Below are 18161 nucleotides of genomic sequence, written 5' to 3'. Positions count from 1 at the left end.
TCATGTTTCAAAAAAAACAGTATTTTTCACACAATTTACTTATCTGTACAGCGCTGTTTCCTCTGTCCTAAAAACGGCCTGATGATTTCCTTGTTCTATGATGTCTCTCCTTCAGAAACACATAACGAGTTCTGATTGGGTCAGCGCTTCCCGTGTTGTGATTGGACAGCAGCTTAGCGCACTTTGCCAGGAAAGGTCCCCCCTCTTACCATAACAGGGAGATGCAAATGCTGAATGCGCGCTCTTCTCCACGTGGGAGAGCAACAAGACCACGTCCCCTATTTTGCGTGTTCTTGTGGGCGGACTACAAACGCAGTCAGAGTTAAGGTGATGAGTAGACGGAAGTTGGGCTCAGGTTGTTGTGCTGTGGGGTGCAACCTGACCTCTGGAGCAAATGCCTTGTCAAAAATAAAAATGTTCGGTTTCCTAACGACAAGGGGAGACGGCAAGCATGGATCACCGCTGTGCAAAGAGAGGCTTGGCAGCCAGGCAAGAATTCAAGGATCTGTAGCACTCACTTCGTTACAGGTAACAAACTCATGATAACCAACTGATAATTAGCTAGCTGACCAGTTACAAGCCTGCAATAGTTATGAATTAGCAAAATTGATTGTTACATATGTAGCTAACATTGTAACGTTATGTTACAAATGTTACATTCATTTTACACAGTAAAGTAAGTTTGATGTAGTGATGTAGTTGATACGCTTTAGTATTAAGATACCTGACATCTAGCAAACATAAGAGCCAGTGTTTTTCCATCAATGTTATACAAATAACTTGGTGTTTAACAATCATCTTTGGCTTGCTCCCAGGGGACATAACAAATACAATAATTCATAGCTTTTCTAATGAAGCTTTAAATGAACTACTAAATACTGTTACTACATTATCACTGATATATTGTATCTTTAAAGCTGCATTGAAACAATTAACATTGTGAAAAGTGCTACAAATTAATTTGACTTTGACCTAATTTAGTTATGCTAGTAGGCTATATATTTAAAAATATATATTTTATAATTTAAGCGATATTAGAGAAAGAAAGCATTTATTTTACACAAAAATGTGCACATAACCAAAAATTTTGCAATGTATGATGCTCAGCAAGGTGTAATACTATCAACACTAACTGTTCCTTGTTTTATTTTAGGTGAGCCATCAGTGTACCCATGCCATCCAGATTTTGTTCCATCAGTGTTCGCGCACAAAAACACCATTGACATTTCACGGAAGTTGGAGCGATACCAGAGGAGACAGAGAAGACCATCTGTGGAGGAATCCATTGATTCACCGTCCTTAGAGGTCACCCATGCTGACCCTGAAGAACGATGCACTGCTGTAGGTACAGATCTGTCAATGGTAGACATTGACCAGCTACAAAATGAAAACAGTGAATTAAAAAGAAAATTGGCTTCACTAGAGAAGAAACTGGAATCTCAAGAAAAACGACTACAAGATCATATGTTTGGCAGTCTGTCTGATTTTATTTTAAATGATGACAAGCACACTCATTTCTACACTGGTTTACCATCTGCTTCTGTGTTTTTCACCCTCCTCACTTACCTGACAACAATATGGAATGCATCATCAACCATACTTACCCTTCCAGAGCAGTTTTTTGTGGTCCTGATGAAACTTCGTCTAGGCTTAACTCATCAAGATCTAGCTTTTCGCTACAGAGTTAGTTGTGGAACGGTCTCAAATATCTTTCATGAATGGCTCGATGTGATGGCTAAAGAGCTACAATTCCTTGTCCGATGGCCATCCAGAAAAGATATCAGAAGAAATCTCCCCACCCTCTTCAAGACTACAGGTTTCCAACACGTTAGATGCATAATAGACTGTACTGAAGTGTTTGTTGAAAGGCCAACTAGTTTGCAAACACGAGCAATCACATACTCCCACTACAAATCACATAATACTGTGAAGTTCCTTGTTGGCATTAGTCCAACAGGAGCTATTACGTTTTTCTCAAAAGTCTGGGGTGGTCGTGCTAGCGACAAGATTATAACAAAAAATTCTGGGTTGATTGACCTTCTTCAACAAGGAGACGATGTAATGGCTGATCGAGGCTTCAATTTCCCTGAATATTTTTCCACCAAATGTGTCCGTCTTCATGTACCAGCATCTACAAAGGGAAGAAAACAACTGACAGGATTAAGGCGGGCATACACGGTGCGATTTTTGCTGTCGTACGAACTCGCAGACGATTTTTTTTTCTCGGGAGAAATCGCGTGGACATCGTGGATGCTCGTATGGTCGCAGCTCGCACCGTGTGAGAGGAAATAAGAGACGAGCCGAGCACGTTAAGAGCACCTCCCGACCTTACGATCATTTTAAAACATGTTTAAAAAGTTCGGGGAGTCGGCCCGATTTTTACCAGCATATGGCTGTCCCCTATTGCCAAATCATGCACAAGCACGTCACATAGGCTCAATCTATGACTATTATTAGCTCAGTGGCTGCCACATACTGCGTTCACACACACACACACTTTCTCTCACGTGCACTCTTCTCTCTCCCTCTGGTTGTTTCGGTTAAAAGGAATGGCTTTTCTCTGCTTTTCAACAAATCATTTTCACACCTTTTTTCTTTATTTTTTGTGTCTGAAGCTATAGCAGCAACATTGAAAGCTCCGGTGTCTGTGTTACATGAAACTCGTGTGATCGCGGCCGGCTCGCGGTGCAAACAGTCGTGCCGTGTACCAGCTGATTTGATGCGATGATCAAATTAAATGACTCGTAGCGTCTGCAATATCTCACGACCTTCCGAGTGTCCGAATTCGCACAGTGTACGCCCGCCTTTAGAGGTGACACAATCTAGAAAAATGTCACGAGTGAGAATCCATGTGGAAAGGGCCATTGGAAAACTGAAGTCATTTAGAATTCTACGGAACACCCTGCCAGTTAGTATGGTCAAACGGAGAAATGATAACAGTCTTTGCACAATAGATGAAATATTAATTGTTTGTGCAGAACTTTCAAATCTGGGGCAACCACTTGTATGAAAATAAAGCAGGGCGGAACCACAACTGTAATTTACGGGATTACTTTTTTAAATTATTATTACATCCTTAAAAATGACAAAAAACATGCATTATAATATTTGTAGTGTTGCACTTGTATCACAATGTTTCACATGTATTGTAATTCAGTAACGAACAACTATTGATTAACTGATAAACTGTGTTAATAAACTGATCAAATAATAAAGTGCTGTAGACTACGACTTCTTGTTTTTAATGTATTTATATATCTAATGTAAAAAGTGAAAAAGCTTGGTACTCAAAAAGGCAGGAACAATCTATGCTTTTTAGGAAAAAAACACCCATTTTCTTATTACACTGAGTTCAGATTAGCACTATTGAGCTGCTTTGAGAACATTTTCATGTAGCTGTCACTCAACTGCAGTCTTCCTTCTACAAATGCATCTACAACTTTTGGCAGCATGTGTTTAAAATAAAAGCTACGTAGTCTTTGCATATATATGGTGACAAAACCATTGTCATAAGGCACATCAAGCTCCAGGTGCTGTACTGGGGTCCAAATAACAAGACATTTTCAACCCGAGACAGTGCATCCCTAACTGTACTTGCCTGTAGTAACCTCTGGGGCCTTTTGGGTTCACAATGTACTGCCCACCCTCCACTCTGATGTCTTGATTTGTGCCAGAGAGCGCATCATTAAGGGATGTGCAAGCACTGAGTGTGATGGGACATTTTAATTCTAGCAGTTTGTCATCAATAATACCATCAGGGCTTGCTGCCAGCCATGGGTCTTCTGCACACACCACCAACCCTTTGTCCACCACTATGCAGCCCTTCTCCCTAATCTGCTCCTTAGCAAGTCCCTCGCTTTCCTTTCCATACCTTGTGGCCACACTCCCCTGGAACTTTGGGTGGAGGTGTTCAGTGAGAAACTTAGCTGGGTCAGTTGTCTCTCGCTGAGGAACCTTGCTGGCTGTGCTTGCTGTTATCCGCAGCTTGCGCGCATCATGCCAGAGTGGTTCTAAGCTCTGTTTTCTGGTGTTTCTCTCTAGTTCCACTGCTTGATCTGGGTTCAGTTTAATGAGAGCATCATAAAATGTTGTACACTTAGAACAGGTCAGAGCACTACCATGCTCACTGTGGGGCTGAGCTAAGCTGCTGAACACGTTGAATTCATCTCCCTGAGCATCCTTCTCTCCCTGACTGCTGATGAAATCCTGACTACCTGACTCAGAGGCTGTGTCTGTCTCACTGCTGTCACACATGACAGAAAAGAGAGCACAGTCTGGCACAACTTCCTAAAACAAATGGTGAAAAGACCTTACCTACACTGCCATATATATATATATATATAGTACTGAATCTTTAACATTAGACTAACTGGTTGATTTGTTAGAGATATAACTTACTTTCAGGGCTTTAAAGAGCTTTTTTGGTGACCCATTTGGATTTAAAGGGGGGAGGCAGAGGGGAGCTTGTGGTTTGATCCTCTTGCCAGGTTTCAAGAAATCGCACTGAGCTACTGGTTGTGGATCAGCCTGAAAGGATATTTAAAAATATATATTATAATAAAAATAATGAATGAAAATAGGCATGATATATGTAGTGTTGTAATAATAAATAAATAAAATACCACACATTTCACACGGATATTTGAAAAGACCAGGATATAATTATTAAAAATAATAATTGTTAAAATGCTCCCCTTCTTAGTCACCCGTGACCAAACACTTGGTTTTGAAGTGACAGATGGGCCACTCTGGAGTCCATCATGGATACACTGCTCCACAGCAACCAAAATCGTACCCACATGGCTACACACCTCTCCATTGCTGCATAGATCCAGAGACATTTTATCAGCAAGAATACCAGTATTGAAAATTATTATCTAAATGCTATTGTAAAAAGTAACGTTACTGTTTAACTAGCCAGCCATACTTACCCTGCCATGCAGGTGCAATGCCCACTCTTGACTTCGCCAGACTTCGTTGCTACGATCCAGGTGGAGTAGCTCCTTGAAAGCGTCTGACTCGCCTCGATCTCCCCGTACACAATGCAGCCATTTCCAGTCGTGTGGGTCAGAATTGTTTTAACTTTCCCGGACTGAAAATAATTATAGGCATCCAAGCTGCGATATGCCTTGAACGCCTCCCTTGTATACACACATTCCTTCTCGACTAGGTATTCGAAGATGTTAACCTGACTGACTTCCGGTAAATCTGATAAGTCAGTAGAAACATATTCTTGTCTCACCATTTTGTTGAACGGGTCTGGTAGTGTAACTTTGTCGCATTTAAGTTTGGCCAAATAACGGTTCTTCTCTTCTACTGGTAATCCAAAATAATACTGGCTAGACATTGTTTTAATGTACTCACGAATGTAATTTACTTGTATTAGAAATAATGTAACGTTACTCTAGATTAGAGGACTGTTGTTATGATTTTTGCGGAAGTCAACCGGAAGTTAAGTTTGGGCCACAAAAGCGCGCATGCGCAGTAACGTTTGTTTTTGTTGTTGTCTGTGAAACTGTCTATATTGGTCTGGCTGCTTTTGCACAAATTACTGCATCAGTGTGGTGTGGTATGGAGGCCATCAGTGTATGGCATTGCTGAGGTGTTATGGAATCCCAGGTTGCTTTGATAGTGACCTTGAGGTTGTCTGTAATGTTGGGTTTGGTGTCTATCATTGTCCTCTCTATATGGGGTTCAGGTGAGATGAGTTAAGCACAGCAATACCATGCTAAGCAAACCAGTTACTAGCAGTTTTGGCACTGTGGCAGAGGAAGAGTGCTGCTGGTAAAGGAAATCAGCATGTACATAAAGCTTGTCAGCAGATGGAACCATGCTCTAAAATCTCCAGGTAGAAGGCTGCATTGACTCTGGACTTACAACCTAGTGGACATGACATCTCAACGCTGCTTGTTGGTTGCAAAACTTTGAGACAATCTGTACATTTGAAGTTGTGTGTGTTACAATATACATTCCAACCTTTATCCACCACCTATGAGATGGTTAAAAGTGGAAACAGAAAGGACATTTATGAAGGCAATATAACGCAATATAAAGCAGTACTTATCATGCAGAGCAAGGTAACCATTTCACCCTTACTTCTGCTTGACCCTACAGAAAGACACAAATATATAATCAGGTTTTAAAAATCATAATTTTTGGGGCAAGGCCACTTGGCCTTCAGTTGAACTTAAATGGACTTAAATTACCACTTGCTTAAATGGTCAGAATTTTGTGAAATGCCAGATGAGCCATAGACAATGAAGAGATGATCAGAGTCTAATGAAAAATATATTTCTTACCTCATTTATCCTTCTTCCTGTTATGGAGTCATATTTGAAAACTTGCTGCCTACTACATTTCCGGCAACCTTAAATGACAAAAAATAAATAAATGAATAAATTATATATATATATAATTATATATGGATAGGTGATAAATATATATATATTAATTAACCATAAATGTCAAAACACTTTAACAATTTACACTTTAACAAATTCTTAACCCATTTTTATAAAACCTGGGTACCAACATTAACCATTGTCCTTGAACTTTGAAAACATCAGAAAATACAGCTAAATAACTAAAGAATACATTATATTAAGGGCCATTCACACCAAGAACGATAACTATATAAAAAAATATTGTTCTCGTTAATATGATAAACTATAACGATAATGACATGGAGAACAATATCATTGGGGATCACTTTTAAAGTGATTTTGAGAACGATAAAAAGGTAACAGCCAATAAGAACCCTTCACATTTTCGCCATCACATTTATTAACACAAGGCGAAACTTTGCTTATCGTTGGTCAGTCTGGGCTCTTTTATCGTTATGGTTATAGTTATCATTCCTGGAATGAAGGTGCTGACCACTACTTGAGCTGTGTGTGTGTGTATTCATCTCTCCTCAAGTGTGTATTGTTCATTGCTTTACTCCTAGTGTGTGTGTTCAGTACTTAAAGGTATCTATGTGAGGACAAACTCCTTTGTGTATTACAAAAATGTAAAATTACTCACTATTAACTGATTGACTGTACTTAAATTCACCTGAAAATTTCTGTATTTCATATATAATGATTACAAAAAGGGGAAATTCATGCATAGTGTGCTAAGACCACAGTTCACTTACACTTTCTTTTTTTTGGGGGGGGGGGGGGGTGTTCCTTCACAGGGAGAGAGACAGGGTATAAATTTAAAAGATTAAATGTCTCCTTTTCTTGGTCCTGAGGCTGGGGCTCGGTCTGGGGCTCTGGCTGGTCCTGTGGCTGGGGCTCGATCTGGGGCTCTGGCTGGTCCTGAGGCTGGGGCTCGGTCTGGGGCTCTGGCAGGTCCTGAGGCTGGGGCTCGATCTGGGCCCCGGCTGGTCCTGAGGCTGGGGCTCGATCTGGGCCCCGGCTGGTCCTGAGGCTGGGGCTCGGTCTGGGGCTCTGGCTGGTCCTGAGGCTGGGGCTCGGTCTGGGGCTCTGGCAGGTCCTGAGGCAGGGGCTCGGTCTGGGGCTCTGGCAGGTCCTGAGGCTGGGGCTCGGTCTGGGGCTCTGGCAGGTCCTGAGGCTGGGGCTCTGGCTGGTCCTGAGGCTGGGGCTCGGTCTGGGGCTCTGGCAGGTCCTGAGGCTTGGGCTCGGTCTGGGGCTCTGGCAGGTCCTGAGGCTGGGGCTCGGTCTGGGGCTCTGGCAGGTCCTGAGGCTGGGGCTCGGTCTGGGGCTCTGGCTAGTCCTGAGGCTGGGGCTCGGTCTGGGGCTCTGGCTGGTCCTGAGGCTGGGGCTCGGTCTGGGGCTCTGGCAGGTCCTGAGGCTGGGGCTCGGTCTGGGGCTCAGGCAGGTCTTGAGGCTGGGGCTCTGGCAGGTCCTGAGGCTGGGGCTCGGTCTGGGGCTCAGGCAGGTCCTGAGGCTGGGGCTCGGTCTGGGGCTCTGGCAGGTCCTGAGGCTGGGGCTCGGTCTGGGGCTCAGGCAGGTCTTGAGGCTGGGGCTCGGTCTGGGGCTCTGGCAGGTCCTGAGGCTGGGGCTCGGTCTGGGGCTCAGGCAGGTCTTGAGGCTGGGGCTCGGTCTGGGGCTCTGGCAGGTCCTGAGGCTGGGGCTCGGTCTGGGGCTCAGGCAGGTCTTGAGGCTGGGGCTCGGTCTGGGGCTCTGGCAGGTCCTGAGGCTGGGGCTCAGGCAGGTCTTGAGGCTGGGGCTCGGTCTGGGGCTCTGGTAGGTCCTGAGGCTGGGGCTCGGTCTGGGGCTCTGGTAGGTCCTGAGGCTGGGGCTCGGTCTGGGGCTCTGGCAATGTCGTCGTGGAGTTCCCTACAATATTGTATGTTAATTTTCAATATTTCCTCATCATAAAAAATACCCCAGTTTAAATCACACAAATCCTACCTTCTTTCATCAATACAAAATTGTAGGCCTTTCTCATGGTGGCCACAATTTTTATGTTATCCTCAGTGGGTGGCAGATGAGTCACCACATCGGCCGCGCAGTTTCCAGAGACCTTACACAGGAAAAATGGTGGAGTAGTTTTTCCGGAGTTATTAATTTTTTCCTCAAAAATAGTAGTTTTTGCTCTGTTTTGAGTGTACAGAGTAAAATGTGCCAGTAGAGTGGGAGCTAAATTACAGAGTAACAGTGACTCCTCCCCAAAAGTTTCGTTGAAGGTTGAACGTTGCGTTGTCCGACCGCCATTACAATCTGTCACGGACATCGCTGCTGCGGGAGAAGACGCGCTTCTGCTGAATATCAAAGTAAGTAAAGTTTTAAAGTCTTAGTATTCATTTTCATAATATTCGCCTCTGTTTTGTGCTTAGATCATTTTGTCAAGTTGAATTACAGAGATAACTTTCTCATGTTAATGATGATGCGAAGTTGTTTAGGGCTCGACCGAAGTTGTGCTAGCTAACGTTAACTTGGGAACACGAACATCACTAACTTAACGTTAATCACAAGGTAACGTTTCACCTAAATGTTTAGCTTACCAGCCTTAAGCAGCCATAACCTAGTGTTTAGCGATCACGTTTTAAGCTGGTCTCAAGATAGAATTTAGTTATCGTTAAAAACTAATAACTAACATATAGATTATTGTTACACAAACATAAATTGACGCCATTGAAACTTGCTAGCTGCCTATTAAATTTCGTCCATTAAAATATTGTGACGAACGCTGAAGTCGTGCACCACATGTATTTGACTCTGTATAGAGTTAACATAAATTAACGTTAGGATTGGTGGGGGCAATGGATGAGCATGGCCCACATGCCTTAAAATAACTGTTAGACACTCATTACAAATTAAGAACACGCTAGTGAACAAAGATAATTCTTGTTGTGTAACATTAGTGCATTAATTCCTGTTCTGTAACCCTTTATACTGTTCCGTCTAGGGCTGTGACGGCGGCATTTTTATTTATTTTTTTACCACCGCGAGAAGATCGCACCAGCGGTGGTCGGCCAAAAAACATTTTTTGTATGTAAATGCTATTTAACATGGATATGACTCGAGTGAAGCACACCGCTTTATTTACAAAATAAATAACGTTAATAGGTTAGCAATTAAATGTTACCTCGCAGCCATGGAAACATTCATGCCGAACGAGAGAGGTAAAGTTAGACATTGTGAGGTGGGCCATAAAGCATTGCGTTTTGCGATCTCCATGGTCACCCGATTTTCCACGAATTTAACAATAGGCTTACTCCGTTTTATTCTAATGGACATGGAATCTCTTATTTATTTTACCAAATCTTTAGAGACTTAACGTTAACGCTAAATGAAGTAACGTTATCTCGTTCGGCATGAATGTTATGTTTCCATGGTTGCGAGGTAACATTTATTTTGTAAATAAAATGTTGTTCTTCACTCGTGTAATAGTATTAACGTTAAACAGCATTCGCATACCAAAAAAAAAAAATTGTTTGGCCGACCACCTCCGTGCTACTTAGCCACCGCGGTGGTGCAGTTGTCATTTTCACCGAGCACAGCCCTAGACTACCGCGAATCGCGCAAAATGGCCCCCAGCAATCCTAAAGTTAACTCTATATAGAGTCAAATACATGTGGTGCACGACTTCAGCGTTCGTCACAGTAGTTTAATGGACGAAATTAATAGGCAGCTAGCAAGTTTCAATGGTGTCAAAGCTGCCACCGTCACACGTCATTTATGTTCTGCGCAGGAACAAACGAGTAACGCATTATTAACATTCTAGTAAATTAGCATTACATTAACATGAAAAAATAATGTATAATAAGGCAATAGTAACCCACTAGTAATGGCTTGAGTATAAACAAATACTAAACAAGGCATCACTAATTATTTGGCTCAGTATTCTTAATTTAAAAACATGATTACTCCTTAGTAATTACTGAACTTATTGTTAGAATTTGAGATTTCTGTAAAGGTTTGAATAATAATTCCATTCGATGGAGTAATACGTGAGTGTTATCACCTTAATAATAATAATAGATTTAATTTATAATGCACTTGTATGTTTAACTTTGTCTTTTTGGTTCCTTTAGGATGCAAACCAACAACGTTGTCAGAGTGAAGTTCAAAGATAGAAAGAAATATATTTTTTCTCCAACAGCTTTTACATTTCAGTCGTTTTTGGAATGTGGTAAGAGATAACAAACTTTAATATTGTTAATATCATTGATACTTTTTCCTCTGAATTTTTCTTTTAATAGTAATATAATAAGTGTATTATTGTACATTTAACTGTTTTAGTTCCTTTGGCATTGCTGGCCTTTGTTAATTTGCCAATGGTTTGTCTTCCTTCAGTTTCCAAGAAATTTGATCTTCCTACAATGGATGTTAAAGTCTTTGATGAATCTAATACAGAAGTTGATGAGGAAGCATTCGAATATCTGCTGACACGACCAGACCTTGGTGTCCTTGAAATTGTGATCCCAGGCACAGCAAGTCTTAATGGTAAATTGTTTGACATGCTTGTCAAGTATTGTTTATTCTCAGCAATGTTCACCAATTTGCATAGGCTAATGTGTCTATTGGACTAATTCTCAATAGCTGTGTACCATGCTATCAAAGTAGCTTGAACAGATAATAAAACCATTCATATGATTTATATTTAAGATTCTTTAAGCTCAAGCTCATACTTAGGCGATACTGAGGCCACATCCGAGTCTGATGACACATCAATGTTGATTAAAAGTCCTCTTGAAAAAAATCAAACTGAGGAACGTCGCCTTGCCCAAGTAAGGATTACCAGTCTTGCCTCTGAATTACATCTATACAGAATGACTTAAATAGTAAAGATATTTGAAGCTATATATATACTTGTCAGTGTTTAATTTCTAATTTCTGCTAAATATTACATAATTTCTCCCCTCCAGTTGATTGAAGATATCCTAAAGAGCAGCCCTGGAGGCGAGAAGGTCATAAACGAATACGCTCGCACTAAAAGTCTGTCAGATTGCAAAAGACGTGACATGGTGAAAATCTTAGTAGCCCATTTGACAAGTGAACATGGGTAGGTTGTTAATACAGTAGTTTGTAAATGATATTTAGGATGTTATGGGTTGTAATTAGTTTGTGTGTGTAGAACAAGCCCTTCCCGACGTTTGAAGGAAGAATATGCAAAGGGAATCATCTCCCTATTCCCATACTTGGCTGACCCCAGAAGCAAGCTTGGTTATGTAAGTAGCTGTTCTCTCAAGTGTTTTGTAAAGATTATCTGCATTATAATTGATGTGGCATTATTTCCTTAGTCTTATAATGTATAAGTACCAGGTCTATGTATTGTTCTGGTCTTAGGAGCATTATTACAATGCAGAAGATGGAAGTGGATATTTGTCGTGGAGAATAAAAACTCTGCAGAAAGAAGCATCAGAGGGACGGATGAAACGCCCACGGCAACCACAAACAGGTGCAATATTTGATGTTTAGTTAGTGATTTTTTTTTAGCTTGGCTGCAAGGCTTGATTAACCTTTTTTTTATTATTAACATAAAACTTGCTTATTTTACTCATCTTAGCATTTGTGACTTTTTTTGAAGTATTTTTTGTTCCAAATTGTGAATGAGGTCAACATGGTGTTACATAGCATCTCTACAAAATATAATCACTGTTCTTTTTAAATGCAAACTTAAATGTCACTCTGAGATATATGCATGTTTTCCATGTTGTTTCATAGTTTTGGTATGAATGTGTTGAGCTTTGGAAAGAAAGGGAACTACAAATGTGGTTTTCATATTGTCTTAAACACTTTCAGGTGGACCAACTGCTGACAGGGATCCCTACAAAGAAGATAGCTGGTTGAACGATGAACGTCAATGTCAAGAAGCAATTGCCCTGATGAAGCATACAGCTGATGAGGCAGTGGTAAAGGAAAAGATGAGGTTAACACTTGCCTATCGCCAGAAGATGCTGCATGACCCTAAAGAATCATCGGATATTCTATCTATTTTCCCGCGATTCCTGGATATACCAGGCTTGGTATGTGAGACTTTAATTCTTTAAACATGAAAACATACAATATGAAATCAAGTGCTATTGGTTCCTACTGGGGTACCTACTTTAATTATCTTTTGCATTTTGTACAGATTGATCAAGATTTTAGACTTTTATTTGGTGATGCGACCTCTGCAAAGTTGTTGGAGAAGTGGTCAACCAACATGAAACCAAAGGTTATTGCACAGTGTCGTGGCCTCACACAGACTAGTGAGCTCCAAGACCTCACCCAAAATGCTGAAGCCAGTGAAGTTGAAGAAGGTAACTACATTGTGCTATTCCTTTAATTATTTAAGAGGAAGTTTATTCAGATCTATAGTTTCAATTGTGGTCACAACTTTACCCATTAGACATGCTTCATGATTCATATGCAACACAGACTTGCAAATGTGTAAACTGTCAGAATAAGATATTTTTTTCCCCTGTCTCTTCAGGTTGGGACAGCGACATGTCTTCTGTTCTGATGCTGGTTCACCTTTTGCCACCCTCAAGTCAAGGCCGCAAAAGACCGGGAAAGATCTCAGCTAGACAAGCATGTGATTGTCTTGTGAAATTCATCAAGGTGATGCTACTGATGGAGCAGATTAAATGACACCAGTTCATAATGTTGTTATTTTATGACCTTGAACTTAGTTATTTCTTAGACATGTACTTATAGATCCATATCTTCCAAATTGTTGTTCTTGTGCTATTATTTTCTACGTAGGAACAATCTGTTGGAAGTATGTAATAGAGAAACTTTGGTGGAAGACATCACTGTATCTGTATTCATCAACTGTTAAGTCACATTGGCACTAATGTGTTTTTACTCTTTCACAGACTGGTACTAGTATCCAGGGGCACTTGGACAGCATTGGAGAGAGTCTTCAGCCGTATCTACTTGTTGTTGGGCCAAAGAGAAGTAGGGTCCAGTCTTGTTTTATTGTAATTGACCAACATGCTGTACCCTGTAAGGCCTCTAATTCACTGGCCTGTGTTGATGAGCTTTTCAAAGCTCACTTTGTCTTTGGCACCTCATACTGCCAGGAACTGACCAATGTGTATAGCTTTCTACAAACCACTGTCTACGACATAGATGTCGAAACCACCAAGGTGAATCCTAGAGTTTCTGAGTTAAGAGCTAGAATGCTCCAGTGAGCAGATGATTTGTTTCATTTGTAAAAGGGGGCATGATAGTGCCAATGCCCTTATAAGGCACTTTAAGTTAGTTCATGGCCTTTGTCCAGGAAAAGGTCTAAAGTTAAAATGTGCACAAAGAGGATGTTCACATGTTTACCATAGTTTTTCTGGATTACGAAAACATCTCAGTAAGTGTTGTGCAATTGCCAGCTCACGCGCCGATTATAGTGAAAGCTCATCCACTGCTAATGCCATTTCATTAGGGGATGTTGGTGTTTTATCCAACCAAAATTCACCATGTGAGTCTGTACTCCTAAAAACAAATATAGTTAACAGTTGTGCAACAGTAGTAGCTGAACTTAAAGTCGCTGGTGTCGCAGAAACAACTATTAACTATCTTGTCAATTCTCTCGAAGAAGTTATTGGAGACATTCATAGTCAAACTCAAGAATCTGTGAAAAACAGCCTTTCTTTAGAGGAGCCTCTAAAAAGTGTTGTTGAGTCTCAAATTGATCAGTGTTTTGAAAAAATGCAAAATCCTTTTGTGACATTAAACAGTGAGAGCAAGAGAATGCAGTACTTTTCAGACAAATGGGGAAAAATAGATCCTGTTGAATATGTTCTTGGAACAAGATTCGCTACACGGCGTAACAGAACCACTGGAACGTTTGCTCAAACCATTGTCAAGGATAAGTTTGCATATATACCAATTCTTGAGACATTACAGTCCATTTATAAGCACCCTAACATTAAAGATATGATGATGAGAGACTCTCAACAAAAAACAAATTTTCTTTATGACATACACGATGGAGCATTCTTTAACAATCATGCTCTCTTCTCAAAACAAAAACATGCAGTTCAGATCCAGCTATTTTTTGATGAATTTGAATGCTCAAACCCCCTTGGATCAAAACGAGGAATCCATAAATTAGGAGCTATCTATTTTACCTTAAGAAATATTTCCCCTAAATATAACTCGAGTTTACTAAATATACATTTAGTCTCTTTATTTCATGCCCAAGATATCAAAACTTATGGTTTTGATAAAATTCTAGAGCCTCTTGTCAAGGATATCTCAACACTTGAAACCAGCGGAATTCAGATTCCTTTATTTGATCACACAGTTTATGGAACCATTGTCCAAGTTACTGGTGACAACCTTGGTGTCCATTCTTTATTTGGTTTTGTAGAATCGTTTAGTGCTAGGTACTGTTGTCGCTTTTGCCTACTAGAGAAAGAAGACTTTCAGACAGAGTTCACTGAAGATAGTCCAAAGATGTCAGTGCGAACTAAAGAACTTCATGCTGAATACTGCCAGAGAATGCAGAGTAACCCCAGTCTACCTTATGTAATGGGTGTAAAAAAGTCATGCCTTTTAAATTCTTTGCAATATTTCCACACCACCTCAAATTTTTCTGTTGATATCATGCATGATATTTTAGAGGGGGTTGCTCAATATGAGATGAAATTACTCATTCAACACTTGATTGAAAATTACACCACATCAGCAGAGGTACACAGAAGAATCCAGAGTTTCAACTATGGCTTTATGGAACAAAACAACAAACCTCCTGGTGTAGCATTAAGAGATGGTTCCAATGACTTGGGCTTAAATGCCACTCAGAGCTGGTGTTTACTGCGTTATCTACCCATTATGTTTGGAGATCTTGTGTGTCCTAATGATCAGCACTGGTATTTGTTCATTTTATTGCTTCAGATAGTCAATATAGTGTTTTCTTCAGTTATATCCACTGGGATCACCATTTATTTGAAACACCTGATTGCAGAGCACCACAGTTTGTTTAAGCATTTGTTTCCTGATAAGAACTTGTTGCCAAAGCATCATTTTATGGTGCATTACCCCAGTTGTATGCAGAAAATTGGACCACTGATACATTGTTGGTGCATGCGTTACGAAGCAAAGCATAACTTTTTTAAAAAGCAGTTGAAAAGCTTTAAAAACATAACAAAAACATTAGCAAAGAAACACCAGTGCCAAATGGCTTACATTTGGCAAACATTTGATCCAAATGACATGAAATTAGGTCCCGGAAAAATGGCCCCTTTGAATGAAATGGAAGTTGGCGCTGAGATGGCTGAGAAGCTTAATGTTCCTGTGTGGACTAAAGTCCTAAATGTGAAATGGGTCAAACGCTGTGGAAATACTTATCGGTTAGGGTTAGCGGTTTGTGTTCAAGTTCAAAATGATATGCCTGTATTTCATGTAATCCAGAATATTGTTATCAAAGATGAGCAGGTACTTCTGATAACAACTGCACTGAAGACGCTTTGTTTAGCTGAACATATCCATGCTTATAAAGTTGCACATACTGCAGAAGCACCTTCTATTTTGGAGATTCAGGATATTTTGCACTACAAGTTGTTTGACATTCTAATGTCTTATGGTGCTGATTCTGATTTGTTTATTGTACCATATTGTTTCTTGTAATAATATTTTGTCTCCTCTCTTACATTATCACTATCACTAATGATTATTATTTTAGTATTTTTATAAACTTTTTATGATCACAAATGAATTCACTAGGATATTTTTTAAACTGGTGCTCGGTTTTGTAATTTAGTGTTGTTTTTATTCTTTTTTTAGTAAATTTTTATGATCACATGAATTCAGTGTAATGTTTAAACTGGTGCTCGGTTTTATAATTTAGTGTTGTTTTTATTCTTTTTTTAGTAAATTTTTATGATCACAAATGAATTCAGTGTAATGTTGTTTAAACTGGTGCTCGATTTTGTAATTTAGTGTTGTTTTCATAATTTTTTTACGATCATAAGTGAAGTAAGTGTTTATGTAATATTGTTTAACAGGTGCATGAAAAATAAAATTGTGAGGCATGACTATACAGTTTATTGGTTTTATTTTCAGACTAAAAAGCAAGTTTATATATATATATATATATATATATATATATATATATATATATATATATATATATATATATATATATATATATAAGGGTAAAACATGAATTATGTAACTCGAAATGGAGTTAGTTATTCTTTATAGTTCACTCAAAATTGATGATAAACTACTCTTGAGGGGAAGTAAATTGTGGCAGAGTAAATTTAAAGTTCCTCTCAACAGAGTTAAAAAGTAGCAGAGTTCATTTCTGGTAACTCTGAACTGAGTAAAATAGTACGAGAGTTGATTTTAAAAAACACTAAATAGAGTGAAATCTCACAGGAAAGAGTAAAATATTATCTCTAAATTGAGCATAATTAACTCTGGAAAAACAGCTCTATCAATAGAGTAATTTATACTCTTTTTAGAGAGGGACCAAATGTTATCTGGCATAGAGTAAAATTTTCTTCAATTTGAGTAAATTTTACTCAGACAAATTTACTGTGTATCCTTCTTGGCGAAAAATAGAATTGGGACATAGCCCAATGCACTTAGTTTTTTTACCTGTAATAAATAAATGCAGACAGCAAAAATGTGTTATTCCTACTGCATTATTTTAAAAAATTGCATTAAATATCCCGAGCTAGGAGCCCTCACCCGGACAGCCCGTACGCCAAATACGCATAAACTTTGATCTAGAATCTAGATATAAAATCTTGATTATGAAGGCACTAATAAATTAAAACATTAACATTTAACATTTTTTGTGATTATGACTAATCAAGTCAATCTGTTGTGTATCACTTCAATCACTTCACTCAGGTCATGATGAACCGTTCTCCCTGCTGCTTAGCTTTGCTTATTTGAATTAAGATAGCTGATGAACGTGGATAAATGTTTGAGTCAGTCAACATCATTAAGGGATTCAAAATCCAAAGTTGACTAAAGACCAAGTTAGTACACCAGCTAGAAAACACGGAATAGTGAACCCGGACACAACTTCAGAGAATAGAAATGGCATCAAAGTATGCAAACAGTAGCAAGAATATGCTTAATTGTTTTTATTATGAGAGGGTCCTTGGAAATTGTTCTCACACACAAAGGGTCCTTGGCACAAACAGTTTGAGAACCCCTGCTTTAAACAACCAATATTCATGTAATGTTGTGCTGGATGCTGGTGGTCTAGTAGTTAGCAATCTGGGTTTCTAACGGGAACACTAAAAGTCCTGACACCCTTCAAAAATAATTATATTGATTGGACACACAAAACAAAATATGATAACAAAAATTAATTTTGACTGGACTCCCTCTTTGGCCACCTATCCACCTGATCCAAACGCTACAGTGATAAATGGATAATTTAAGTAACAGAGATTGTTTTGGCTTTATAGCGGTTCTTGAATAAAGACTGATGGCATTCACATGCGCATTCTATTCCATGCATGCATGTCAATAAATTTACAAATTAATTAAAATAATATGTTACACCAATGCCATCTATGACTACCTCAAATTAATTCACTGACAGATTAAAGTTATTTTTGTAAAATGAGGCCCTTGCCCTATTACACAATATTAATGAAAGTGAAACAAATCATATTGCTAAATGAAATATGAGCATTTCTACTTACTGCAATATGGGCAGAGTCCACCACTCTTCCTGCATTTCTATTTTTTAGGACCCTTTCCCCCCACTTCCTGTCCAGGTGTTTTTTTTTTTGCCGCTACTTTGTTTTTTTGGGA

The 18161-nt window shown here is 39.4% G+C and overlaps 2 protein-coding genes across 2 annotated transcripts; both read left to right on the top strand.

Annotated features, from left to right (window-relative positions):
- The first annotated feature begins 380 nt into the window (after positions 1–380).
- Positions 381–2481, top strand: LOC137049386 (uncharacterized). The gene is made up of 2 exons (XM_067427940.1): positions 381–528; positions 1154–2481. Exon 2 carries the CDS (start codon positions 1360–1362, stop codon positions 2290–2292), a length of 933 nt encoding a protein of 310 aa, XP_067284041.1. The 5' UTR covers positions 381–528; positions 1154–1359; the 3' UTR covers positions 2293–2481.
- Positions 2482–11125: 8644 nt separating this feature from the next.
- Positions 11126–12445, top strand: LOC137049981 (uncharacterized). Its single transcript, XM_067428730.1, has 5 exons — positions 11126–11182; positions 11321–11457; positions 11530–11623; positions 11742–11853; positions 12198–12445. The coding sequence occupies exons 1-5, from the start codon at positions 11126–11128 to the stop codon at positions 12443–12445; spliced, it is 648 nt and encodes a 215-aa protein (XP_067284831.1).
- Positions 12446–18161: the final 5716 nt, after the last annotated feature.

Source organism: Pseudorasbora parva, chromosome 20, assembly GCF_024679245.1.
Source record: "Pseudorasbora parva isolate DD20220531a chromosome 20, ASM2467924v1, whole genome shotgun sequence".
NCBI lineage: Eukaryota > Metazoa > Chordata > Actinopteri > Cypriniformes > Gobionidae > Pseudorasbora > Pseudorasbora parva.
This window is presented reverse-complemented; position numbering and strand designations above follow the sequence as displayed.

Excerpts from the sequence above, each read along its gene's own strand:
- LOC137049386 (XM_067427940.1), top strand. The coding sequence starts at position 1,360 with ATGGTAGACATTGACCAGCTACAAAATGAAAACAGTGAATTAAAAAGA.
- LOC137049981 (XM_067428730.1), top strand. The coding sequence starts at position 11,126 with ATGTTGATTAAAAGTCCTCTTGAAAAAAATCAAACTGAGGAACGTCGC. Across the intron at positions 11,183-11,320 it reads AGGAACGTCGCCTTGCCCAA|TTGATTGAAGATATCCTAAA; the intron begins GTAAGGATTACC and ends TCTCCCCTCCAG. Across the intron at positions 11,458-11,529 it reads CATTTGACAAGTGAACATGG|AACAAGCCCTTCCCGACGTT; the intron begins GTAGGTTGTTAA and ends TTGTGTGTGTAG.